The following is a 19777-nucleotide window of genomic DNA, read 5'->3' on the forward strand; positions in this document are numbered from 1 at the left end:
CAAAAAATAAGACAGACTGCTGTGATGATAATCATTTATTTTAATGTTACAAAACTCTGACAATACTGATTAAACTAAGGACAAATTGTTCTCCAGGAACTGCCTAAATTCCTGTCTTGTTAAATACTGTATAATAGAAATGCGAGCCATGGATCAAGGCTCCACAAATGAGTATTCCGCTCGGAAGCTCCCGTTGCTATGCAGGTACTCGCCATGGAATTCTATCTCCACCATGTTTCCAGCTGATCGCCAGTCAAAAAGCTGTTGGTCCTTGAACACGTTGGTCTTCAAGACGTCTACATCTTGTATCTAATGTAGATGGTATTAGAGGCATAATGTTATCTACAATGGCATACATGTCAACATTCAAGATTTAATGTACACTCAACTAGTTTACATTGATGAATATACTGAAAAGCAAGAGAGAACAGTCTCCCTACTCCCTGACCATAATGAAGGTGGACTGGGTTGCTGTGCTGTTGACGACAGGGCCCATGCTCAGAGCCCGGATCCTAATCTTCACTGAGGGAGGGGCGTTGATGAGGACTCGACAGGTGTGACTGCCCAACACTGAGGTCATCGTTGGATTCTCAATGACCCCGCTGGGAGCAAACAGCTGGACATCACAGTCTGTAGGAGCAACAGTGAGAAGCATGTGGGTAAGTATTAAATTAACCAAATAATATGTCCTTCTAAAAATCTATTATTCCAGCTCTGTAACAACATGCCACTCTGCCTTCTGTTCCAGCCCATACAGTAGCATCTCAATGTTACCCTGGTGGTGACTCTTTTTGGTGTTCTTCTGACTGCTGTAAGTGAGCAGCACTCCGTTTCCGGGGGACAAGAGATTCTGGCGTACTAGCAGGACGTTGGTCCTGGAGGTCAGTTCAGTGTCCTCAAGCTGGTCACACTTCCTGACCAGTACCAGCCTGTCATAGAATGCCACATACTCCCCTACGCACGCACGCATGTACGCACACACACACACACACAGGGTTATTGTTGTCCATTTCGGTTGCCATAGATAGACAGTAAAAAGGGTATTATAGCTTTTCTCACTTTTCTTGCAGCTTAGGGAGCTGAACACTACTTTCATGTGGATGACCTCATCCAGGGGCCGGCCTATGGACAGGATGCAGCGACCTGTCTCATGTCTCAGGTCCACTGTGCCTGACTCCTCCAGCAGAAGCTGCCCACACAGACCTAGATAGCAACACACAGTAGATAACTATTACATTAGCTGATGGAGCTCTCTCAATGCTTGGTTTATGCCTATTCTGATGAGTGCTAAAAAGCAGAGAGTTCTGCCACCTTACTGGTTTTTGGGGTCACGGAGGGCATGGCTGTGGTGGTCTGTGGGGTGGTCAGTTCTGTTGCAGTCGGGGGTGTCTGGGTCAGGCTGAGAGTAGGAGACAGGAGTGGCTCCTCATCCGTGGGAGTGACCTCCATGCCCTGGGAACTGGTTAACTGGTCCCTGGTCTCTAGTGAAGGGGCGTTGGTGGTGTGTGTGTGGGTGAGGGGACTAGTCTTCTCTAAGACCCTGCAGTCGTCCATCTGGCAGCCCCGGATGGTGATGGGCTTTGGCATGTGCATGCAGAGCAGTGGGCTGAGGGGCTCAGGCTTAGTGGGTCCCATGCAGGACACTGCTCTAGACTGGATCCCATACCCACATGGCACTGAACACTGAGAGACAACAGAAAAGTTAGTCAACAGTACATCTACATAATGTATAAATTACTAATGTATGAAAACACAGCTGATCACCATTTACAGTAGATCACTGCATCTGCCAGCTCATGTCATATGTATCATTGGTCTGCACCTCTCACTGTACCTACCTGATTCCAGTCTTTCACGTCCCATCTGAAGGTGCACACCTGCACCAGACAGGGTACTGTGGTAGCAGGTTTAACGGCTGCATGGCACCTCTCCTCAGACACCTCACTGTCCTCTCCATGGATATACTCAACACAGGAGACATGCCTCCTGGCTACCCCCAGATCACAGGACGTAGAACAGGCCCCCGTCCTCAGCACTCTCCACCTGGACAGTATTATATCAAGTTCAAGTTTATTTACACCCAGCAATACATATAGAAATCTCTATATGGCACTGTCTGTTGACACTCACATAGCATTCAAGACAAACTGAAATCCATGGGTGGTGAATTCCACATTTAGATTATCTTTTTTACCCTGATCTTCCAGCCAGTGTTCAGTGTCTGTGTTTACCGTTTACCTGGCTGGGCAGCTGTTGGAGTTGCATCTGACCACTGCTATGGGTTTGGTCATGCTACTGCACTCTGTATTGTTCACAACCACCTCCTCATCTCCCTCGGTCTCCTGTGAGCAGTACAGCACCCTATGGGCCACGCCTCCTCCACACGACACACTGCACACTCCCTGCTTGTAGCGCCACCTGCATTGGAAACACACTGCTGTTACCCTGCTATGACAGAGCAATCATTCTTGTATTTGAAAGGATGGACTCACATGGGAGGGCAAGGGAAAGGGTTACAGGACTCTGTGTGAGGCTCTGGTTTGCTGAAGGCATCACAGTGGACCTCAGGCACCCCTAGCCTGGTCTGGTGGTCCACACATGAAAACCACACCTGCAGGGTACCTACACATGTACAGTTGAAGTCGGAAGTTTACATACACTTAGGTTGGAGCCATTAAAACTCGTTTTTCAACCACTCCACACATTTCTTGTTAACAAACTACAGTTTTGGCAAGTCGGTTAGGACATCTACTTTGTGCTTGACACAAGTAATTTTTCCAACAATTGTTTACAGACAGATTATTTCACTTATAATTCACTGTATCACAATTCCAGTGGGTCAGAAGTTTACATACACTAAATTGACTGTGCCTTTAAACAGCTTGGGAAAATTCTGATAGGCTAATTGACATAATTTGAGTCAATTGGAGGTGTACCTGTGGATGTATGTCAAGGCCTACCTTCAAACCCAGTGCCTCTTTGCTTGACATCACAGGAAAATCAAAAGAAATCAGCCAAGACCTCAGAAAAAAAATTGTAGACCTCCACAAGTCTGGTTGATCCTTGGGAGGAATTTCCAAACGCCTGAAGGTACCACGTTCATCTGTACAAACAATAGTACGCAAATATAAACACCATGGGACCACGCAGCCGTCATACCGCTCAGGAAGGAGACGCGTTCTGTCTCCTAGAGATTAACGTACCTCGGTGCGAAAAGTGCAAATCAATCCCAGAACAACAGCAAAGGAACTTGTGAAGATGCTGGAGGAAACAGGTACAAAAGTATCTATATCCACAGTAAAACGAGTCCTATATCGACATAACCTGAAAGGCCGCTCAGCAAGGAAGAAGCCACTGCTCCAAAACCTCCATAAAAAAGCCAAACTACGGTTTGCAACTGCACATGGGGACGAAGATCGTACTTTTTGGAGAAATGTCCTCTGGTCTGATGAAACAAAAATAGAACTGTTTGGCCATAATGACCATTGTTATGTTTGGAGGAAAAAGTGGAAGGCTTGCAAGCCAAAAGAACACCATCCCAACCGTGAAGCACGGGGGTGGCAGCATCATGCTGTGGAGGTGCTTTGCTGCAGGAGGGACTGGTGCACTTCACAAAATAGATGGCATTATGAGGAAGGAAAATTATGTGGATATATTGAAGCAACATCTCAAGACATCAGTCAGGAAGTTAAAGCTTGGTCGCAAATGGGTCTTCCAAATGGACAATAACCCCAAGCATACTTCTAAAGTTGTGGCAAAATGGCTTAAGGACAACAAAGTCAAGGTATTGGAGTGGCCATCACAAAGCCCTGACCTCAATCCTATAGACAATTTGTGGGCAGAACAGAAAAATTGTGTGCGAGCAAGGAGGCCTACAAACCTGACTCAGTTACACCAGCTCTGTCAAGAGGAATGGGCCAAAATTCACCCAACTTATTGTGGGAAGCTTGTGGAAGGCTACCCGAAACGTTTGACCCAAGTTAAACAAATTAAAGGCAATGCTACCAAATACTAATTGAGTGTATGTAAACTTCTGACCCACTGGGAATGTGATTAAAGAAATAAAAGCTGAAATAAATTATTCTCTCCACTATTATTCTGACATTTCACATTCTTAAAATAAAGTGGTGATCCTAACTGACCTAAGACACAGAATTTTTACTAGGATTAAATGTCAGGAATTGTGAAAAACTGAGTTGAAATGTATTTGACTAAGGTGTATGTAAACTTCCGACTTCAACTGTATAAGGCTTGTGTTGACCAAGATACCACATTGTCTTTGTAAAAAATGAAGGGATTATCTGGTCTCACTTACCATTTCTGCAGGTCTTTGAGCACTGGCCTATCACAGGGCTCCAAACATACACTGTTAGGTACCTGGAGCGTTGCCTTAAACCAGGGGATTTGTTAAGTATAGGTTGATCCTGGTAAAGACAAATCAATGGATGTCAGAGCTCCACCTTCTCCAGTATGATATCTTAAAATTCTGTGTGCACGTTTATGAGATGTATTATAGATCTCTGCTGTACCTGTCCCTTAGACTCCCAGCCAATAGGGCAGACATCAACCACACAAGACACTAAGACAGGTGGTTTGAAGAGCCCTGAACACAAGCTATGGTCCACCTCAACATCATGACCACCTTCGGACCGCACACATGTCACAACGCGTTTGGCCACTCCGGGCCCACACACTGCTGAACACTCCCCAGCTTCTGACGCATTCCACCTGTCACACACATCCACAAAAAAAGGATATGTAAATGTAACCACTGTACTGGGCCATTTAACCTACTTGGACCTTGTTTGCTTCATGCACATATTGTATTTGATCATACAAATATGTGTACCTTGCAGGGCAGGGTTGAAAGTTGCATGTATCCACTGATTGTGGGGCTGAGTGTTGTGGACATTCAGAAACTGGCACCTGTAGGACATCTGCTCCTTGCCTTTGAACACATCTCACAGGACGCACTTTCTCTCCACCACCACACAAGGCACTGCAGGGTCTAAACTCGCCCATCTCCCAGCTGGAGAACACAACACAGGACATTGATCAATCAGTTTGATGAATGTTCAAGCGTCTAGGTGTGACAGTGTGCCATGAATGTAGTGCACCTGGGGGGACAGGCTGGGAGGTGACAGGTTGTCTGCTGAGGCAGGAGAAGGGGAACTGAATCACAGTAGACCTCCTCCAGATGCTCCTTAGTGTCTTCATCCATACAGACATACATAGATTTCTGTATGCCTACAAGAAAAAGAGAGAACAGTGGATCTCTAAGAACAGTGACATTTGGAAAGCCCTAAAGTACTACCACAACAAACAAACTAAATATATTTATTCAACAATAATTTGTAAAAAATAAAAACTTCAAAGTGACTCTTACCAGAGCTACAGGTGACAGAGCAGGATGTTGTAACAACAGTCCACTTGCCCCTGGGTATCTCTTTTATAAAAGCATTATTACTAATGGGAGTATAAAAGTGGTAGGTGATGTTTGGACTGGTTTGTTCTCCATATTCTTTTCCATATTTCCGATAGACCTATATGAGCAAAAAACACATTTCACATTCCTTTCTTTTTTGAGGATTCAGTAAACTTCCATATTTGTGTGTGCATAGTGGAGGGAGATACTGTTCCTATTCTATATGTGTTTCTCACAGTTGCCCCCTCTGATGCTTTGAGTGTCTGTTGCCATGTCTGTGAATGTCTCTCTCACTGCTGACCTGTATGTGTGTCTCCTCTGTAACAGTTCCAGGCAGCAGCAGCACCTCCATTAGAGGCAGGAGGTCAGGGGTCAGGTACAGACGATAAACCCAACGACCGTCCTCCAGAGGAGAGGGGTGAGTGATGTTTAACGCTATGCTGCCACTCCCAGACACAACATACTGTTTCCCAATCAACACCGCTATGGATAAAAACACCAGACACCTTGCTTATTGCCCTTTATATGATTTGGAGTTTATTTTCAAACCACCCAAGGTCACCCCAGATACTCACCCAGGTGAGTGAAGACAGGTGCCCTGTTGACAATGTGAACCTGAGTGGCGTTTACTGGCAGTGTCAGAAATGTGACGTACTCTGAGAATCAATTAAGCAGGGAAAATCTAATTTCATTACTGGAATGAGATGGAGGTAGAAATTATCACTCTCCAGACTGAAGAATGGGGATATTTGAGTCGTTACCTCTGGCCCGACCACCACTGTAAGACTGAGAGGTGAGACTGCAAGAGGAGCCATCCCCTCCACACACCCCACACACATCCTCCACCTTCCCAGACTTCAACACTCCATCACAGCCAAACAGCTGGTGGAAGACAGACAGAAATTATTGCCCATTAGTTTATGAGGACATGTCAGTGTTATGTATGGTACGTCGTACTGTACGTTGTTATGGTTTACGACAGTGTGCTGCTTTACGGATGAATGGGTTGTCAGAATGAGTGGCACATATCATTAAAGGACAAAGTGATGTACAATGTGAAACTGTGCAGATGTGCGTTCTTCTACAGCTAGGCTAGATATAACAGTCAGGTCTAATAATCTGTCAACGTGTCTCTAGAACTCTCTAAGGTGGAGAAACCGAAGCAGGCCTTTACCTGGCACGTCCCTCCTAGACAAGCTGTCGTGGCACCCAGGGGAGCTGGACTGTCTGATTCACACCGAGTCCCATCCACAAACTGAGACCCACGGCTCACAATGAAGTTCTCTCCCTTACACTGGCACATGTACCTGCACTGTTCATCCCCTGGTCATAGGGGACAATCAGAGGGATACAGTGGAGGGAGAATGTAAAAAGTCAGTACTGTAGTAGTTTGCCCTTTGTTTATTGTCCTCCACCCCAGTGACCCCACCATTCCCCATTGGAGAGGTGTCTTGGCCCACCTGTGACAAAGCCGACAGCGGGGATCCAGGTGTAGAGGGAGGCCGTGTTGGGGGACAAGTACAGGGGCTGGAGATCTGTCTGGGAGCACTGCTCTGCCATGAAGGCCAGCTGGGTCCTTTCACACTGCTACTCAGACAGCATAGTGTGCGGGGAGGAATGCGGAACATTGCTTGTTGAGTTCACACCCTTTGATTCAGTTAACATCCTTTTGACGACCAATTGAACTTTCGATCATAACAATCTTTTGAAGGGAAGCCACTTTACTCTTTCCAATTCAACTCCCCTCATTCCACTCCAAAGCATGTGTATGGAGCAATTTCAGGAATTGTATTTGAATTCCATAATTTTGGATATAGTCAGATTCAGACATATTCAAAACCAGAGACAACCCCCTGATACTTTGCAAGCCAGCAAATGTAGAGGAGAAAATATATAATCAAACGCTCTCTGTGGTAAACAGAAGCCTCTGGTTTCTGAAGCCAATATGGGCCCTGTGTAGCTAAGTTGGTAGAGCATGGTGCTTGCAACGCCAGGGTTGTGGGTTTGATTCCCACGGGGGGCCAGTATTAAAAAAATAATGTAAGTCGCTCTGGATAAGAGCGTCTGCTAAATGACTAAAACACCGTTTTTTTTAAAATGTTGAATTTATTGTCTTCCTATGAATTTGTCACTAGCGTTTGAACCGTTTTGGCTATAAGCTATTATGCTTACACCCCATTCCTGAAAGCTTAGACTCTCTGGAACATGAACATGCCTTCCCACTGGGCACACACTGGTTGAAACAACGTTTCTTTTGAAATGACGAACAGGACATTTTAGAAGGGAGCAATGTTCCCTCTAAACTGCACGCATGCACGGGCCCGCAGTTGCCCCCGGGACTCCCGCGCAGAATAAATATCAGCCACTGAGAGAAGCACCAGATTGAATTTCACTCAACTTTCTAGAGCAGTGGTCACCAACCTGTCAATCGCAATCGACTGGTCAATATCCAAGGCATTCCTAGCATTCCAAACATTTCTGTAAAAAACCCAACGATAAAGCCTTGTGTTCCTATTTATTTTTATTTGTCACGGGCTGTTGGCGGTAGGTGCACCCGATTCAGCTGCCCTGCGTGCCGGGTAGGTCGAACTGTTGCCATTTTGTGTCTGAAGGTACAAACTTTGCCTTCCCAGCGGGCCTGGAAAGCAAATCAAGTGCACTATAGGCTTACCGCTGGCCAATCAGATGGCTCAGATTACTGTGTCTGCAGTAACATAGCAGGCATAAAAGAAAGCTACAGCAAAGTTGATACTGTGAGATTTTAAAATGTTTAAAACCATGACTAGAGAGAGATTGTCAACAAATACAGCAAAGAGCTGCTGTTTTTATGAGTGAGTTCATGTTTAAGTTTTTACTCAGCACTGTCAAAATGTTGTATTGAGCACTTTTATAAGCCATAAAATGCGCGTTCTTCCTATTTCCACTCAACACTACAACAAGCACTGCAGCAGTAATAAATGAGTAGGAAAGTGTATCGATAGGCTTGCGTTGTTGTTATGTTTAGCGGCTTGCGTCTTTTTTAATATCAAGGAATATTTCACATTCTCTGTTCACAGGAGTAACGACATGAATTTGTGCATGAGGCAGAAATAATTTGGTGCGAATCGAGTTTTGCCATCAACTGGAAGACATTTTTGGTCAGCGGGAGAGCAGAGGGATGTTGAGAGGCGGACCCTCAGTCTGCTGCTCTCTCCTTCCGCTGAGACTGATCATCAGATGCAGGCACCATCAGCCCAGTGAAATAAAAATTAAAAGCTAATGATTTAAATGTATGCTCACTCAGCTGTGCCTCACAAGTAATACAACCACAGATCTATTACCGGTGTGATCATATAGACTACCTCAAAAAAATTGCCCGAACAACAACGCATTAGCAGGGTAATTCAAGCAAAGCCAATATGCAGTGATAATGTATTGGGCATATAGCTTACTGCATAAACTTAATTGCTACAATACTGTACTTAATTGGTTAATGATGCATAGGCTTATGTGTTTTAAGTCATGTTTAAAAAATAATAATGAACTGTAGATCTTGGCTTGCATTTTGACTCAGAAATTGATCTTGACTCAGAAAAGGTTGGTGACCACTGTTCTAGAGTTTTCCCTGTTAACACTATCAATGTTTCCCTTTACTGTGGCAATTCGGATCAAATCAACGCAATATTAGCCACTTCCAATGCAACATACCGAAACAAAATGAACTATGCAAGAGATTTTGTTGTAGGCAGAACGCATCGGAGTAGGATTCAGCCCATACTCTACACAGAACTGTGCGGCTAACCAATCAGAGTTGCAGTAGGCCTATATGCAAATAGACCATTGTCATATATGAATCTTTGCCATTTACCTTGAACTGGACTGTGTTTACAGCATGAGCGGTCGTGAGTAGATGCACTTGTTTTGAGATTAAAGCGAGAGCTGCATGTAGCCACGTGTACACATTTTGTTCATATCCTTTGCTAGTTAGTGAGTTATTAGCTCAGTTATAGATAATTTGTAGTCAGCAATAGGGGAGTGATTACTTCCTACAAGAGCACAAAACATGTACATTTCTAGACATCTTTGAAATTCGAGTCAGGTAAAGAGCTATTTTTGATCTTAAAGGGGCAGCGTTGTATTTTGAAACAGGCTTGAATAAGCTAAGTAGCCAATAGGCAGAGGGTAGCATAATTTGTCTAATTCTCTGTAATAATGGTATGGGAATAATAATGCATTTTATTTTGTAAAGTGGTTTCTTGCATCAAAAAACACAACAACATTTTCAGTCACCTCCTTGTCTGAATGACAAGTGGATAAACAGGTTAATGTCAAGCCCTGCAGGTTTTTTTCAAAAGTCTCATGGAATGTAGGCCTACATTGAACACCACACATTGGCTGCTACTGTAGGCTGACTGATAGAACAGCAATTTCCATGTTAAAAATGTTATGAGATGGATTTTCTTCTATTGTAGGCCACTCTGGTAGGCCCACATTATGATCAGATAGCCACAGTAGCCTACTTGACCACTGTTAAAACTGTAACTTAAAGTGGGTACCGCCTCAGTGTTCACAGTAAACGCGCGCTGGAAGTTGCACAGAATTTTCACAATGTTCAAATTTGCAGACCTGAAATTTGCTCAGTGCCCCCAAAAATGAGAGGGAACATTAGAAGGGAGTGTCACAAAAACCGCAGTTTGGCCCCGATAAGAATATAGTTGAATAGCCCTGTCATTGCCCTTCTGTGACACTCTGGCTCCATGGACTTTGATATTTGAGCCAGGGTTGTTCATTTTCATTTGTTTGGGTGTATTTCTATGTTGGGGTGTCTAGGTTGTTGATTTCTATGTTTGGTGATTGTGCTTGATTTAGTCATATGACTCCCAATCGGAGGTAACGAGTGTCAGCTGTCGGCTCGTTATCTCTGATTGGGAGCCATATTTATACTGTGTGTTTTCACCTTGGGGTTGTGGGTTTTTGTTCCTAGTCAGTCATTGTAACTGTGGACTTCACGAGTCGTCTTTTGTTTTGTATTTTTGTGCTTTATATATTAAAGTCATGTTCGCCACAAACGCTGCGCTTTGGTCCGCTTCCTTTATAGACGATCGTGACAGAAAAACCCACCACAAAAAGACCAAGCAGCGTGTCAAGCGGCAACAGGACCTACCTACACAGGATTTATGGACTCCCATAAAGGATTCATGGACATGGGAGGAGATTCTGGATGGTGAGGGGCCTTGGGATCAACCGGGAGAATATCGCCGTCCTCGTGAAGAGCGGGAGGCAGCTAAAGCCGAGAGGCGGCGATATGAGGAGGCAGCACGGAGGCAAGGCTGGAAGCCCGAGAGTACTACCCAAAAATTTCTTGGGGGGGGGCTAGAAGGGAGTGTGGCGAAGTCAGGTAGGAGACCTGCGCCTACTCCCTGGACTGACCGTGGAGAGCGAGAGTACGGGCAGACACCGTGTTACGCAGTAGAGCGCATGGTGTCTCCTGTACGCAGGCATAGCCCGGTTCGGTACATTCCGGCTCCACGTATCGGCCGGGCTAGACTGAGCATTGAGCCAGATGTCATGAGGCCGGCCCTACGCATCCGGTCACCAGTGCGTCTCCTCGGGCCGGCTTACATGGCACCAGCCTTACGCATGGTGTCCCCGGTTCGCCTACATAGCCCGGTGCGGGTTATTCCACCTCCCTGTACTGGTCAGGCGACGGGGAGCATACAACCAGGTAAGGTTGGTCAGGCTCAGTGCTCAAGGGAGCCAGTACGCCTGCACGGTCCGGTATTTCCGGCACCACCTCCTGTCTCCAGTCCAGTACCACCAGTGCCTACACCACGCACTAAGCCTCCTGTGTGTTCCCCGAGTCCTGTGCGTCCTGTTCCTGCTTCCCGCACTAGCCCTGAGATGCGTGTCCTCAGCCCGGTACCTCCAGTTCCGGCACCACGCATCAGGCCTACGGTGCGTCCCCAGGGCCAAGCATGCCCTGTTGCTTCTCCCCGCACTAGCCCTGAGATGCGTGTCCTCAGCCCGGTACCTCCAGTTCCGGCACCACGCATCAGGCCTACGGTGCGTCCCCAGGGCCAAGCATGCCCTGTTGCTTCTCCCCGCACTAGCCCTGAGATGCGTGTCCTCAGCCCGGTACCTCCAGTTCCGGCACCACGCACCAGGCCTACGGTGCGCCTCAGACGGCCAGAGTCTGCCGTCTGCCCAACGGGGCCTGAACTGTCCGTCTGCCCAACGCCGTCTGAACTGCCCGTCTGCCCAACGGCGCCTGAACTGTCCGTCTGCCCAACGCCGTCTGAACTGCCCGTCTGCCCAACGGCGCCTGAACTGCCCGTCGGCCCAACGGCGCCTGAACTGCCCGTCTGCCCTATGGCGCCTGAACTGCCCGTCTGCCAAGCGTTGCATAAGCCGCCCGTCTGTACTGAGCCTGCAAAGCCGCCCGTCTGCCATGAGCCTTCAGAGCCGTCCGCCAGACCGGAGCCGCTAGAGCCTTCCGCCAGACAGGAGCCGCTAGAGCCTTTCGCCAGACAGGAGCAGCCAGAGCCTTCCGCCAGACAGGATCAGCCAGAGCCTTCCGCCAGACAGGATCAGCCAGAGCCTTCCGCCAGACAGGATCAGCCAGAGCCGTCCGCCAGACAGGATCAGCCAGAGCCTTCCGCCAGACAGGATCAGCCAGAGCCTTCCGCCAGACAGGATCAGCCAGAGCCGTCCGCCAGACAGGATCAGCCTGAGCCTTCCGCCAGCCATGAGCAGCCAGATCCGTCAGCCAGCCATGAGCAGCCAGATCCGTCAGCCAGCCATGAGCAGCCAGATCCGTCAGCCAGCCATGAGCCGTCCAGCCAGGATCCGCCAGAGCCGTCCAGCCAGGATCCGCCAGAGCCGTCCAGCCAGGATCCGCCAGAGCCGTCCAGCCCGGATCCGCCAGCCAGCCAGGATCCGCCAGAGCCAGCCAGCCAGGATCCGCCATTCAGTCCGGAGCTGCCCCTCAGTCCGGTGCTGCCCCTTAGTCAGGTACTGTCCCTTAGCCCGGTGCTGTCCCTTAGTCCGGTGCTGCCCCTTAGTCCGGTGCTGCCCCTTCGCCCGGTGCTGCCCCTTATCCCGGTGCTGCCCCTTAGTCCGGTGCTGCCCCTTAGTCCGGTGTTGCCCCTTAGTCCAGGTGGGGTTAGTTGGAGGGTGGTCATTGGGAGGAGGCTACTGAAGCAGGTTGTGACTGTGGTGGGGTGGGGATCACGACCGGGGCCAGAGCCGCCACCGTGGACAGACGCCCACCCAGACCCTCCCCTAGTCCTTATGTTGGTGCGCCCGGAGTTCGCACCTTTAGGGGGGGGTACTGTGACACTCTGGCTCCATGGACTTTGATATTTGAGCCAGGGTTGTTCATTTTCATTTGTTTGGGTGTATTTCTATGTTGGGGTGTCTAGGTTGTTGATTTCTATGTTTGGTGATTGTGCTTGATTTAGTCATATGACTCCCAATCGGAGGTAACGAGTGTCAGCTGTCGGCTCGTTATCTCTGATTGGGAGCCATATTTATACTGTGTGTTTTCACCTTGGGGTTGTGGGTTTTTGTTCCTAGTCAGTCATTGTAACTGTGGACTTCACGAGTCGTCTTTTGTTTTGTATTTTTGTGCTTTATATATTAAAGTCATGTTCGCCACAAACGCTGCGCTTTGGTCCGCTTCCTTTATAGACGATCGTGACACCTTCTAAGGATAGCCTTTCCACTCCTTATTTAATCTTGCTCTGACTGGGTTCAAACCAGGTCTCCTGCATGTCACAAGACTGTGTTAGCCCACTTAGCTAAAGCCCATAGGGACGAGTTCAGGAAGCTAACTCAAGTCTCCAGCAAGGTTACTCATCAAAAGAGCATGGTTCATCTAACCACCTTGGTTACATTTCACAACACTTTTGACTCATACTCAGAGATCACGGCACCAATATAACTAACTAGGTTCGAAATCAGGCCTACTGCCCAACAACAACACTTTCTGTGGCAAACAGAAGCAGACAGATCTGTTCACCCCATTTAAGGAGAGTGCAACAGAGGTAGTTTGGTGATCCATGAATATGATATGCAACCTTGTCTAAGACCTGAAGGTGTGTTAGTTTGACTGATGGGGTTCTAACCCAGGTCTCCTGTGCTCCAGACAATGCAACTTTTCAGGTCTCAGACAAGTTACCCATGTTCCAGAGAGTCTAAGCTTTCAGGAATGGGGTCATAATCGCTTATAGCCAAAAAGGTTAAACGCTACAGTCAAATTCATAGGAAGAAAATAAATTCAACATGCCACAAATTCAACTGCCAGAAGCTTTTGTTTACCACAGAGAGCGTTTGGTTATTTCTGTGCTCCTCTACCTTTCCTGGCTGGCAAAGTACCAGGATGTTGTCTCTAGTTTTGAATCTGAATTTAGAGAACTGAATTTTAAAACTGAATCTGAATGTTAGTTTGTAAACTTGATACACAGAAACTGCCAGAAGCTTTTGTTTACCACAGAGAGCGTTTGGTTATTTCTGTGCTCCTCTACCTTTCCTGGCTGGCAAAGTACCAGGATGTTGTCTCTAGTTTTGAATCTGAATTTAGAGAACTGAATTTTAAAACTGAATCTGAATGTTAGTTTGTAAACTTGATATACAGAAAATTAATGCAATATCTACCATATTGAAACGGAATATGTAAATGTTGAATTTGAATATTCAGTTAAATAGAAATTGAATTTTAAAACTGTATGCAATATTCATTCAATTAATTTTCAAATCATGAAATACAAGTTCAATTTATGAATTCAATGATTCAATTTGTGCATTACAAATAAAAAATATTGTATTCAAATTCAATATCCTAACAACAGAATAAATGGTGCAACAATGTACCTTGTAAAAATGACCTACGGAGGCCCACTGTAAACATAAAGATGACCTGTGGAGTTTTACCTGCTGGTGACAAAGTTCAGCCTCCGTATCCCTGCCCTTGCAATCATTCCCACCAAATGCAGGTCTGGAAATGAAAACATTTTAAAAATTAAAATCATGAAGACATCCATCAAGAATAATAAACTGTTTGGCTAATCTCATTTGCCAGAAATGTACCACTTGACCTTGGGAGGAGTCATGAGAATTAGTGTTGTAATTGGAACTGACTAACAAAGACGTTTGTTGTTTGTTGTTACCGTGGGTTGTTGCATTGCCTGGTCCGGGAAGTGACGCCCCCACCACATGTCCGTGAGCAGGGGGAGAACTGGGACCAGCTGGACCAGGAGCCGTGCACCACCACAGAGGAAGAGGAGCTGAGCTGGTCTGGGGACACACAGCGGCCCTTCAGGCACCACTAGAGGACATGCAGAGTTAGAGGTCAGGGCTGCTTTCATTTCACAACACAGATTTTGCATACTTTGAGCAACAGTCATATTTTCGTCATTGTAACATTTGGCTCATTGACTGGACCAAACATAGCCATAGTGATTGAATGTGACTAGTGATAACAAAAGGCTGTACCTGGTTGGGTGCACACTCTGTCCCATCCAACAGAGGCACCAGCAGGCGTTTACATGAGCTGTTGTCATCAGGTTTGATGTGGCAGGAGAGAACACGGCACACAGGCTGACAGGAGGAGAGAATTAACACTGGGAAAGCCTTACCCAGACAGAGCTATAGATACTATCAACATACTCTATAACCAGTCTTATTACTACAGTATAACCAATGATAGTATAATCACAGAAGTGGCTGCTATTAATGTCATAATGTGTCCCTTACCAGGTCAGTGTTGGTGAAGGAGCAGGCCCTGGCGGTGCTACCAAACGCTATCCGGCACTGGTCGTCCACTCCATAGTAAAGGCCTGGCTTCCAGTCTTGCAGAGAGCCAACCAGGACAGGCAAGTCTTTCACACAGTCAGCCTTGCCTTCACTAGAATAGCATTACAAACACGTATCTTACTCTCATCACCAGAATATACAATACTCAATGTGTTGTATACAGTACCACTGACCATTATTACATTTCTGCAGAGTACTCTACTTATGATGAACAGTTCATATTAAGAGTCCATGTGAGTAACAGCTGGCATGCTTACCTGAAGAATGTGTACAGCTGCTGTCTGCTGCACTGGGACCAGGTGAGATCCACACTGTTGTAGCCTCCATCAGAGGCCATCATAAAGCCACTGCTGCTGCATGTGTTACCGATCCCATCATGGTTTATACCAAAGCTGGGGGGAAAGAAGTGAAGATTACTAACTGTAGCTCATCCCATGCTATTGACTATGGCACTACTTTATTACTACGTCTTACCTGTGGCCTATCTCATGCCACTACGTCTTACCTGTGGCCTATCTCATGCCACTATGTCTTACCTGTGGCCAATCTCATGCCACTATGTCTTACCTGTGGCCAATCTCATGCCACTATGTCTTACCTGTGGTCTATCTCATGCCACTATGTCTTACCTGTGGTCTATCTCATGCCACTATGTCTTACCTGTGGCCTATCTCATGCCACTATGTCTTACCTGTGGCCTATCTCATGCCACTATGTCTTACCTGTGGTCTATCTCATGCCACTATGTCTTACCTGTGGCCTATCTCATGCCACTATGTCTTACCTGTGGCCTATCTCATGCCACTATGTCTTACCTGTGGCCTATCTCATGCCACTATGTCTTACCTGTGGCCTATCTCATGCCACTATGTCTTACCTGTGGTCTATCTCATGCCACTATGTCTTACCTGTGGCCTATCTCATGCCACTATGTCTTACCTGTGGCCAATCTCATGCCACTATGTCTTACCTGTGGCCAATCTCATGCCACTATGTCTTACCTGTGGCCTATCTCATGCCACTATGTCTTACCTGTGGTCTATATCATGCCACTATGTCTTACCTGTGGCCTATCTCATGCCACTATGTCTTACCTGTGGCCTATCTCATGCCACTATGTCTTACCTGTGGTCTATCTCATGCCACTATGTCTTACCTGTGGCCTATCTCATGCCACTATGTCTTACCTGTGGCCATCTCATACCACTATGTCTTACCTGTGGCCTATCTCATGCCACTATGTCTTACCTGTGGCCTATCTCATGCCACTATGTCTTACCTGTGGTCTATCTCATGCCACTATGTCTTACCTGTGGCCTATCTCATGCCACTATGTCTTACCTGTGGCCTATCTCATGCCACTATGTCTTACCTGTGGCCTATCTCATGCCACTATGTCTTACCTGTGGCCAATCTCATGCCACTATGTCTTACCTGTGGCCAATCTCATGCCACTATGTCTTACCTGTGGTCTATCTCATGCCACTATGTCTTACCTGTGGCCTATCTCATGCCACTATGTCTTACCTGTGGCCTATCTCATGCCACTATGTCTTACCTGTGGTCTATCTCATGCCACTATGTCTTACCTGTGGCCTATCTCATGCCACTATGTCTTACCTGTGGCCTATCTCATGCCACTATGTCTTACCTGTGGCCTATCTCATGCCACTATGTCTTACCTGTGGCCTATCTCACGCCACTATGTCTTAACTGTGGCCTATCTCATGCCACTATGTCTTACCTGTGGCCTAAGCTTTTAATAGTTGCTTAAATAAAATAATCTGTTTTTAATTGTGAGTGAGCGTTGCACCTTTTCCTTTTCAAATTACCTGTGGCCTATCTCATGAGCGATGGTGATGCCCAGATCAAAGCCTGTGTCCTCTGTGATCACACAACTCCATTGGCTAGAACATGCCCCGCCCAGCTGGGCCACACCCCTCACCTGCTTGTTCCCATTGGGCAGCTCCAGATCGAATCTGGTTGAGGACAAACACATTACAGTAAAGTAAAACCGCAAGACTTACAATGATACAGATCTTATATCTTTAGACAGAGTACCATTCAACTTGAAAAAATAGCACAGGATAAAGTACAATGACCTACCTTGTGATGTATAACACAAGATCAGCATGCAGGGGGTCCGTGTCATTAGAGGGGATGACCCTTCTGGCCCACTCACACACACTCCTCAGAGACAAGGAGATGTTGGTGGAGATATTAATCTCTGGCTGAAAGCGAGAACATAGCAAACAGAGAGGAACGTTTTCTTCTGGCTCCTCAGCCAGGCCTCAATGGCAGACTGGCCCACCCAGGTGTGTGTGGTGTGGTGTGGGGTGGACAGACATTGTCAGACACTGACCTCTGGTTCTGAGAGGATGATCATGCGGACCAGATGCACTCTCATGTTGGCTCCCAGTGTCATGTCCCTCAGCAGCTCTGAGGCCTGTGGGAAGATAACAGGACACACCATAAGAGCAACACAGAATAACCACTTTCAATAATCATTCAGATACCTCACGCAAACAGATACAGACAGACAAAGACAGGCAGGCAGGCAAACAGGCAGACAGACAGACAAACTCACAATGTTGAGGTTGGTGAGGATGTATCTCTCTGTGTCCTGCCTGTGGACCAGCTGCACATCAGGCGCCACCACCACTAGCAGCTCCAGGTGGGTCATCTCAGGCATTATGGTTGACCGTCGGCGACGCAGCCTCTTCACTGTCAGGATGAAGACAAAAAGAGCAGTATGCTGATAGAATGTGTGAGGATGAAGTATGAAACATTAAATACAATGCTATAATGTTTGAACACTGACTGGGAGAGTGTCTGGGGGGGCCTCCGGCAGTAAATGGCTGGTGGAACACCAGATGAGGTGTTCCTGGACTGGAACAGTTTCTGGCTTCAGTCAGATGAATGTGTTTCTGAAGCACTGACTGAATGTATAGTCTCTCCTTCTCTTTACCTGCAACAACCAGGCCTTGCTGTTGGAAATAGAAAAACATTTGCAATCCAAATTCATTTAAGAGAATGATGGATGTTAAAGACAGAATAACAGCTGAAATAAATAAGTAAACTGTAGAATTGTTTATGTCTTAACTTGGAAACAACTTACCATTTTCCTGGCACAGATGGTGAGAAATCCTTTAGTTGAAGGAGGATGTAGAACTTTGGCCTGCTGACAACACATGGCATGACTTTTCCTTATGACGTTGAGAGTGGTGTTCCGAGCTGTCTCTAATGTGGACTGACAGAAGAGGGACTGCTTCCTCTCCCCAGGCCCCAACACAAAGCGCTTCCCTTGGGCCTCGAAGGAGCATCGCCAGGGGCCAGTGTGGAGCTCCGTGGAGGCACAGTCTGTCCAGATGAGCTGAAACTCAGGCACTGGGGTGAGAAAGGTTACAATACTGTATGTGAATTATTGTATCCACCATAATGGTTCAGTAGCTCACTAACTGTATGGAAACTGTGTCATTATTCAGTCATACCTGAGGAAGCAGAGGCAGTACCAAAATAAAACACCATGTCCTTTTGTTCCAGGGAGTGCAGAAATAGCTGGGGAGGGGATACAAATTAAATGTTGGGGTCTTTTGTGAGCCTTCAGCAACATGTAGATTAGATTCACTGATCCATTCCTGGTTTGTATACAGTATGACAGATTACAGTAGGCCTATGTCCATGGCGAGCACAATCAACTGAACAAGAATAATATCTCTAGAGAACCCCTGAAAAATGTCACTAAGGTTTTTTTAAAAGTGTCTCATACAACTGAGATCCTGTGAAACCTGTGATCTGTCTCTCTGTAGGTAGAGATTTCCGCAGGACAATAAACAGCGCAAGTTGAGGAGGTCAATGTACTTTGCAGATGTCACAAACAGAAGAATCACCAACCACATCCCTGTGTTTTCCACTTACCTCCTCCAATGGAGATCTCATTAGTGTTGCTGTGGAGCCTGGCAGCACTGACAGCAGACAGAGCAGCGCCAAGGCTGTCATGTTTCCCCTCTCCTCTCCCTGTGGGACCACACCACACACTACCTGGCCTTGCTATATATCTATCGGAGGAAGAGGACCAAGATTTTCCTTCCAGCCAAGTCTGATGAGACCCAGCCAAATTGGGAAGTGGCAAACGAGTTTACTTAAACATCAGGGGCAGTAGTTGATCAGTGACAGACTTCATTTGTTGATTTTCACTGTGGGAGTAGGTGAAAAGAGCAATGCCAGCTGATTGGCTGGTTGGTCAACACTGATGTTTATTCTATTGGTCACCGGATGTCACTGGCGAGTGTCACAGTGCAGAACAGTGCATTTGTCCACAAACTCACTCCATGCTTGTTTCATGTACAGTATTTTGTTGTGACGTAGTACTGTAAGACGGAAAATTCCATTATATCCCATGAGAGTTGGCACATGGAAATGCCATTATATGTGCAATGGTTATAAAGAACCTCTTGAACTTGAAGACATTTATTTACATTTTAGACTTGAAGACTTGTTGATATACCAATTTCCTGTGCAGCAATTACTTTCTAACTAAGTGTGCATCATAAGTGTGTA

The 19777-nt window shown here is 46.5% G+C and overlaps 1 protein-coding gene across 1 annotated transcript; it reads right to left on the reverse strand.

Moving 5' to 3' along the window:
* Positions 1-22: 22 nt before the first annotated feature.
* On the reverse strand, positions 23-19376 carry adamts13 (ADAM metallopeptidase with thrombospondin type 1 motif, 13). Its single transcript, XM_084181397.1, has 31 exons — positions 19136-19376; positions 18709-18775; positions 18336-18604; positions 18039-18204; positions 17805-17941; positions 17580-17663; positions 17324-17448; positions 17050-17196; positions 15475-15609; positions 15158-15308; positions 14897-15001; positions 14572-14729; positions 14336-14399; positions 6886-7012; positions 6600-6748; positions 6187-6307; positions 6001-6081; positions 5727-5908; positions 5387-5543; positions 5118-5247; positions 4850-5029; positions 4530-4728; positions 4316-4424; positions 2493-2622; positions 2239-2418; positions 1839-2043; positions 1317-1683; positions 1060-1203; positions 775-954; positions 449-630; positions 23-309 (listed from the first exon to the last, which is right to left on the reverse strand). The coding sequence occupies exons 1-31, from the start codon at positions 19214-19216 to the stop codon at positions 154-156; spliced, it is 4668 nt and encodes a 1555-aa protein (XP_084037523.1). The 5' UTR covers positions 19217-19376; the 3' UTR covers positions 23-153.
* Positions 19377-19777: the final 401 nt, after the last annotated feature.

Source organism: Coregonus lavaretus (genome assembly GCF_964263955.1).
Source record: "Coregonus lavaretus genome assembly, chromosome: 17".
NCBI lineage: Eukaryota > Metazoa > Chordata > Actinopteri > Salmoniformes > Salmonidae > Coregonus > Coregonus lavaretus.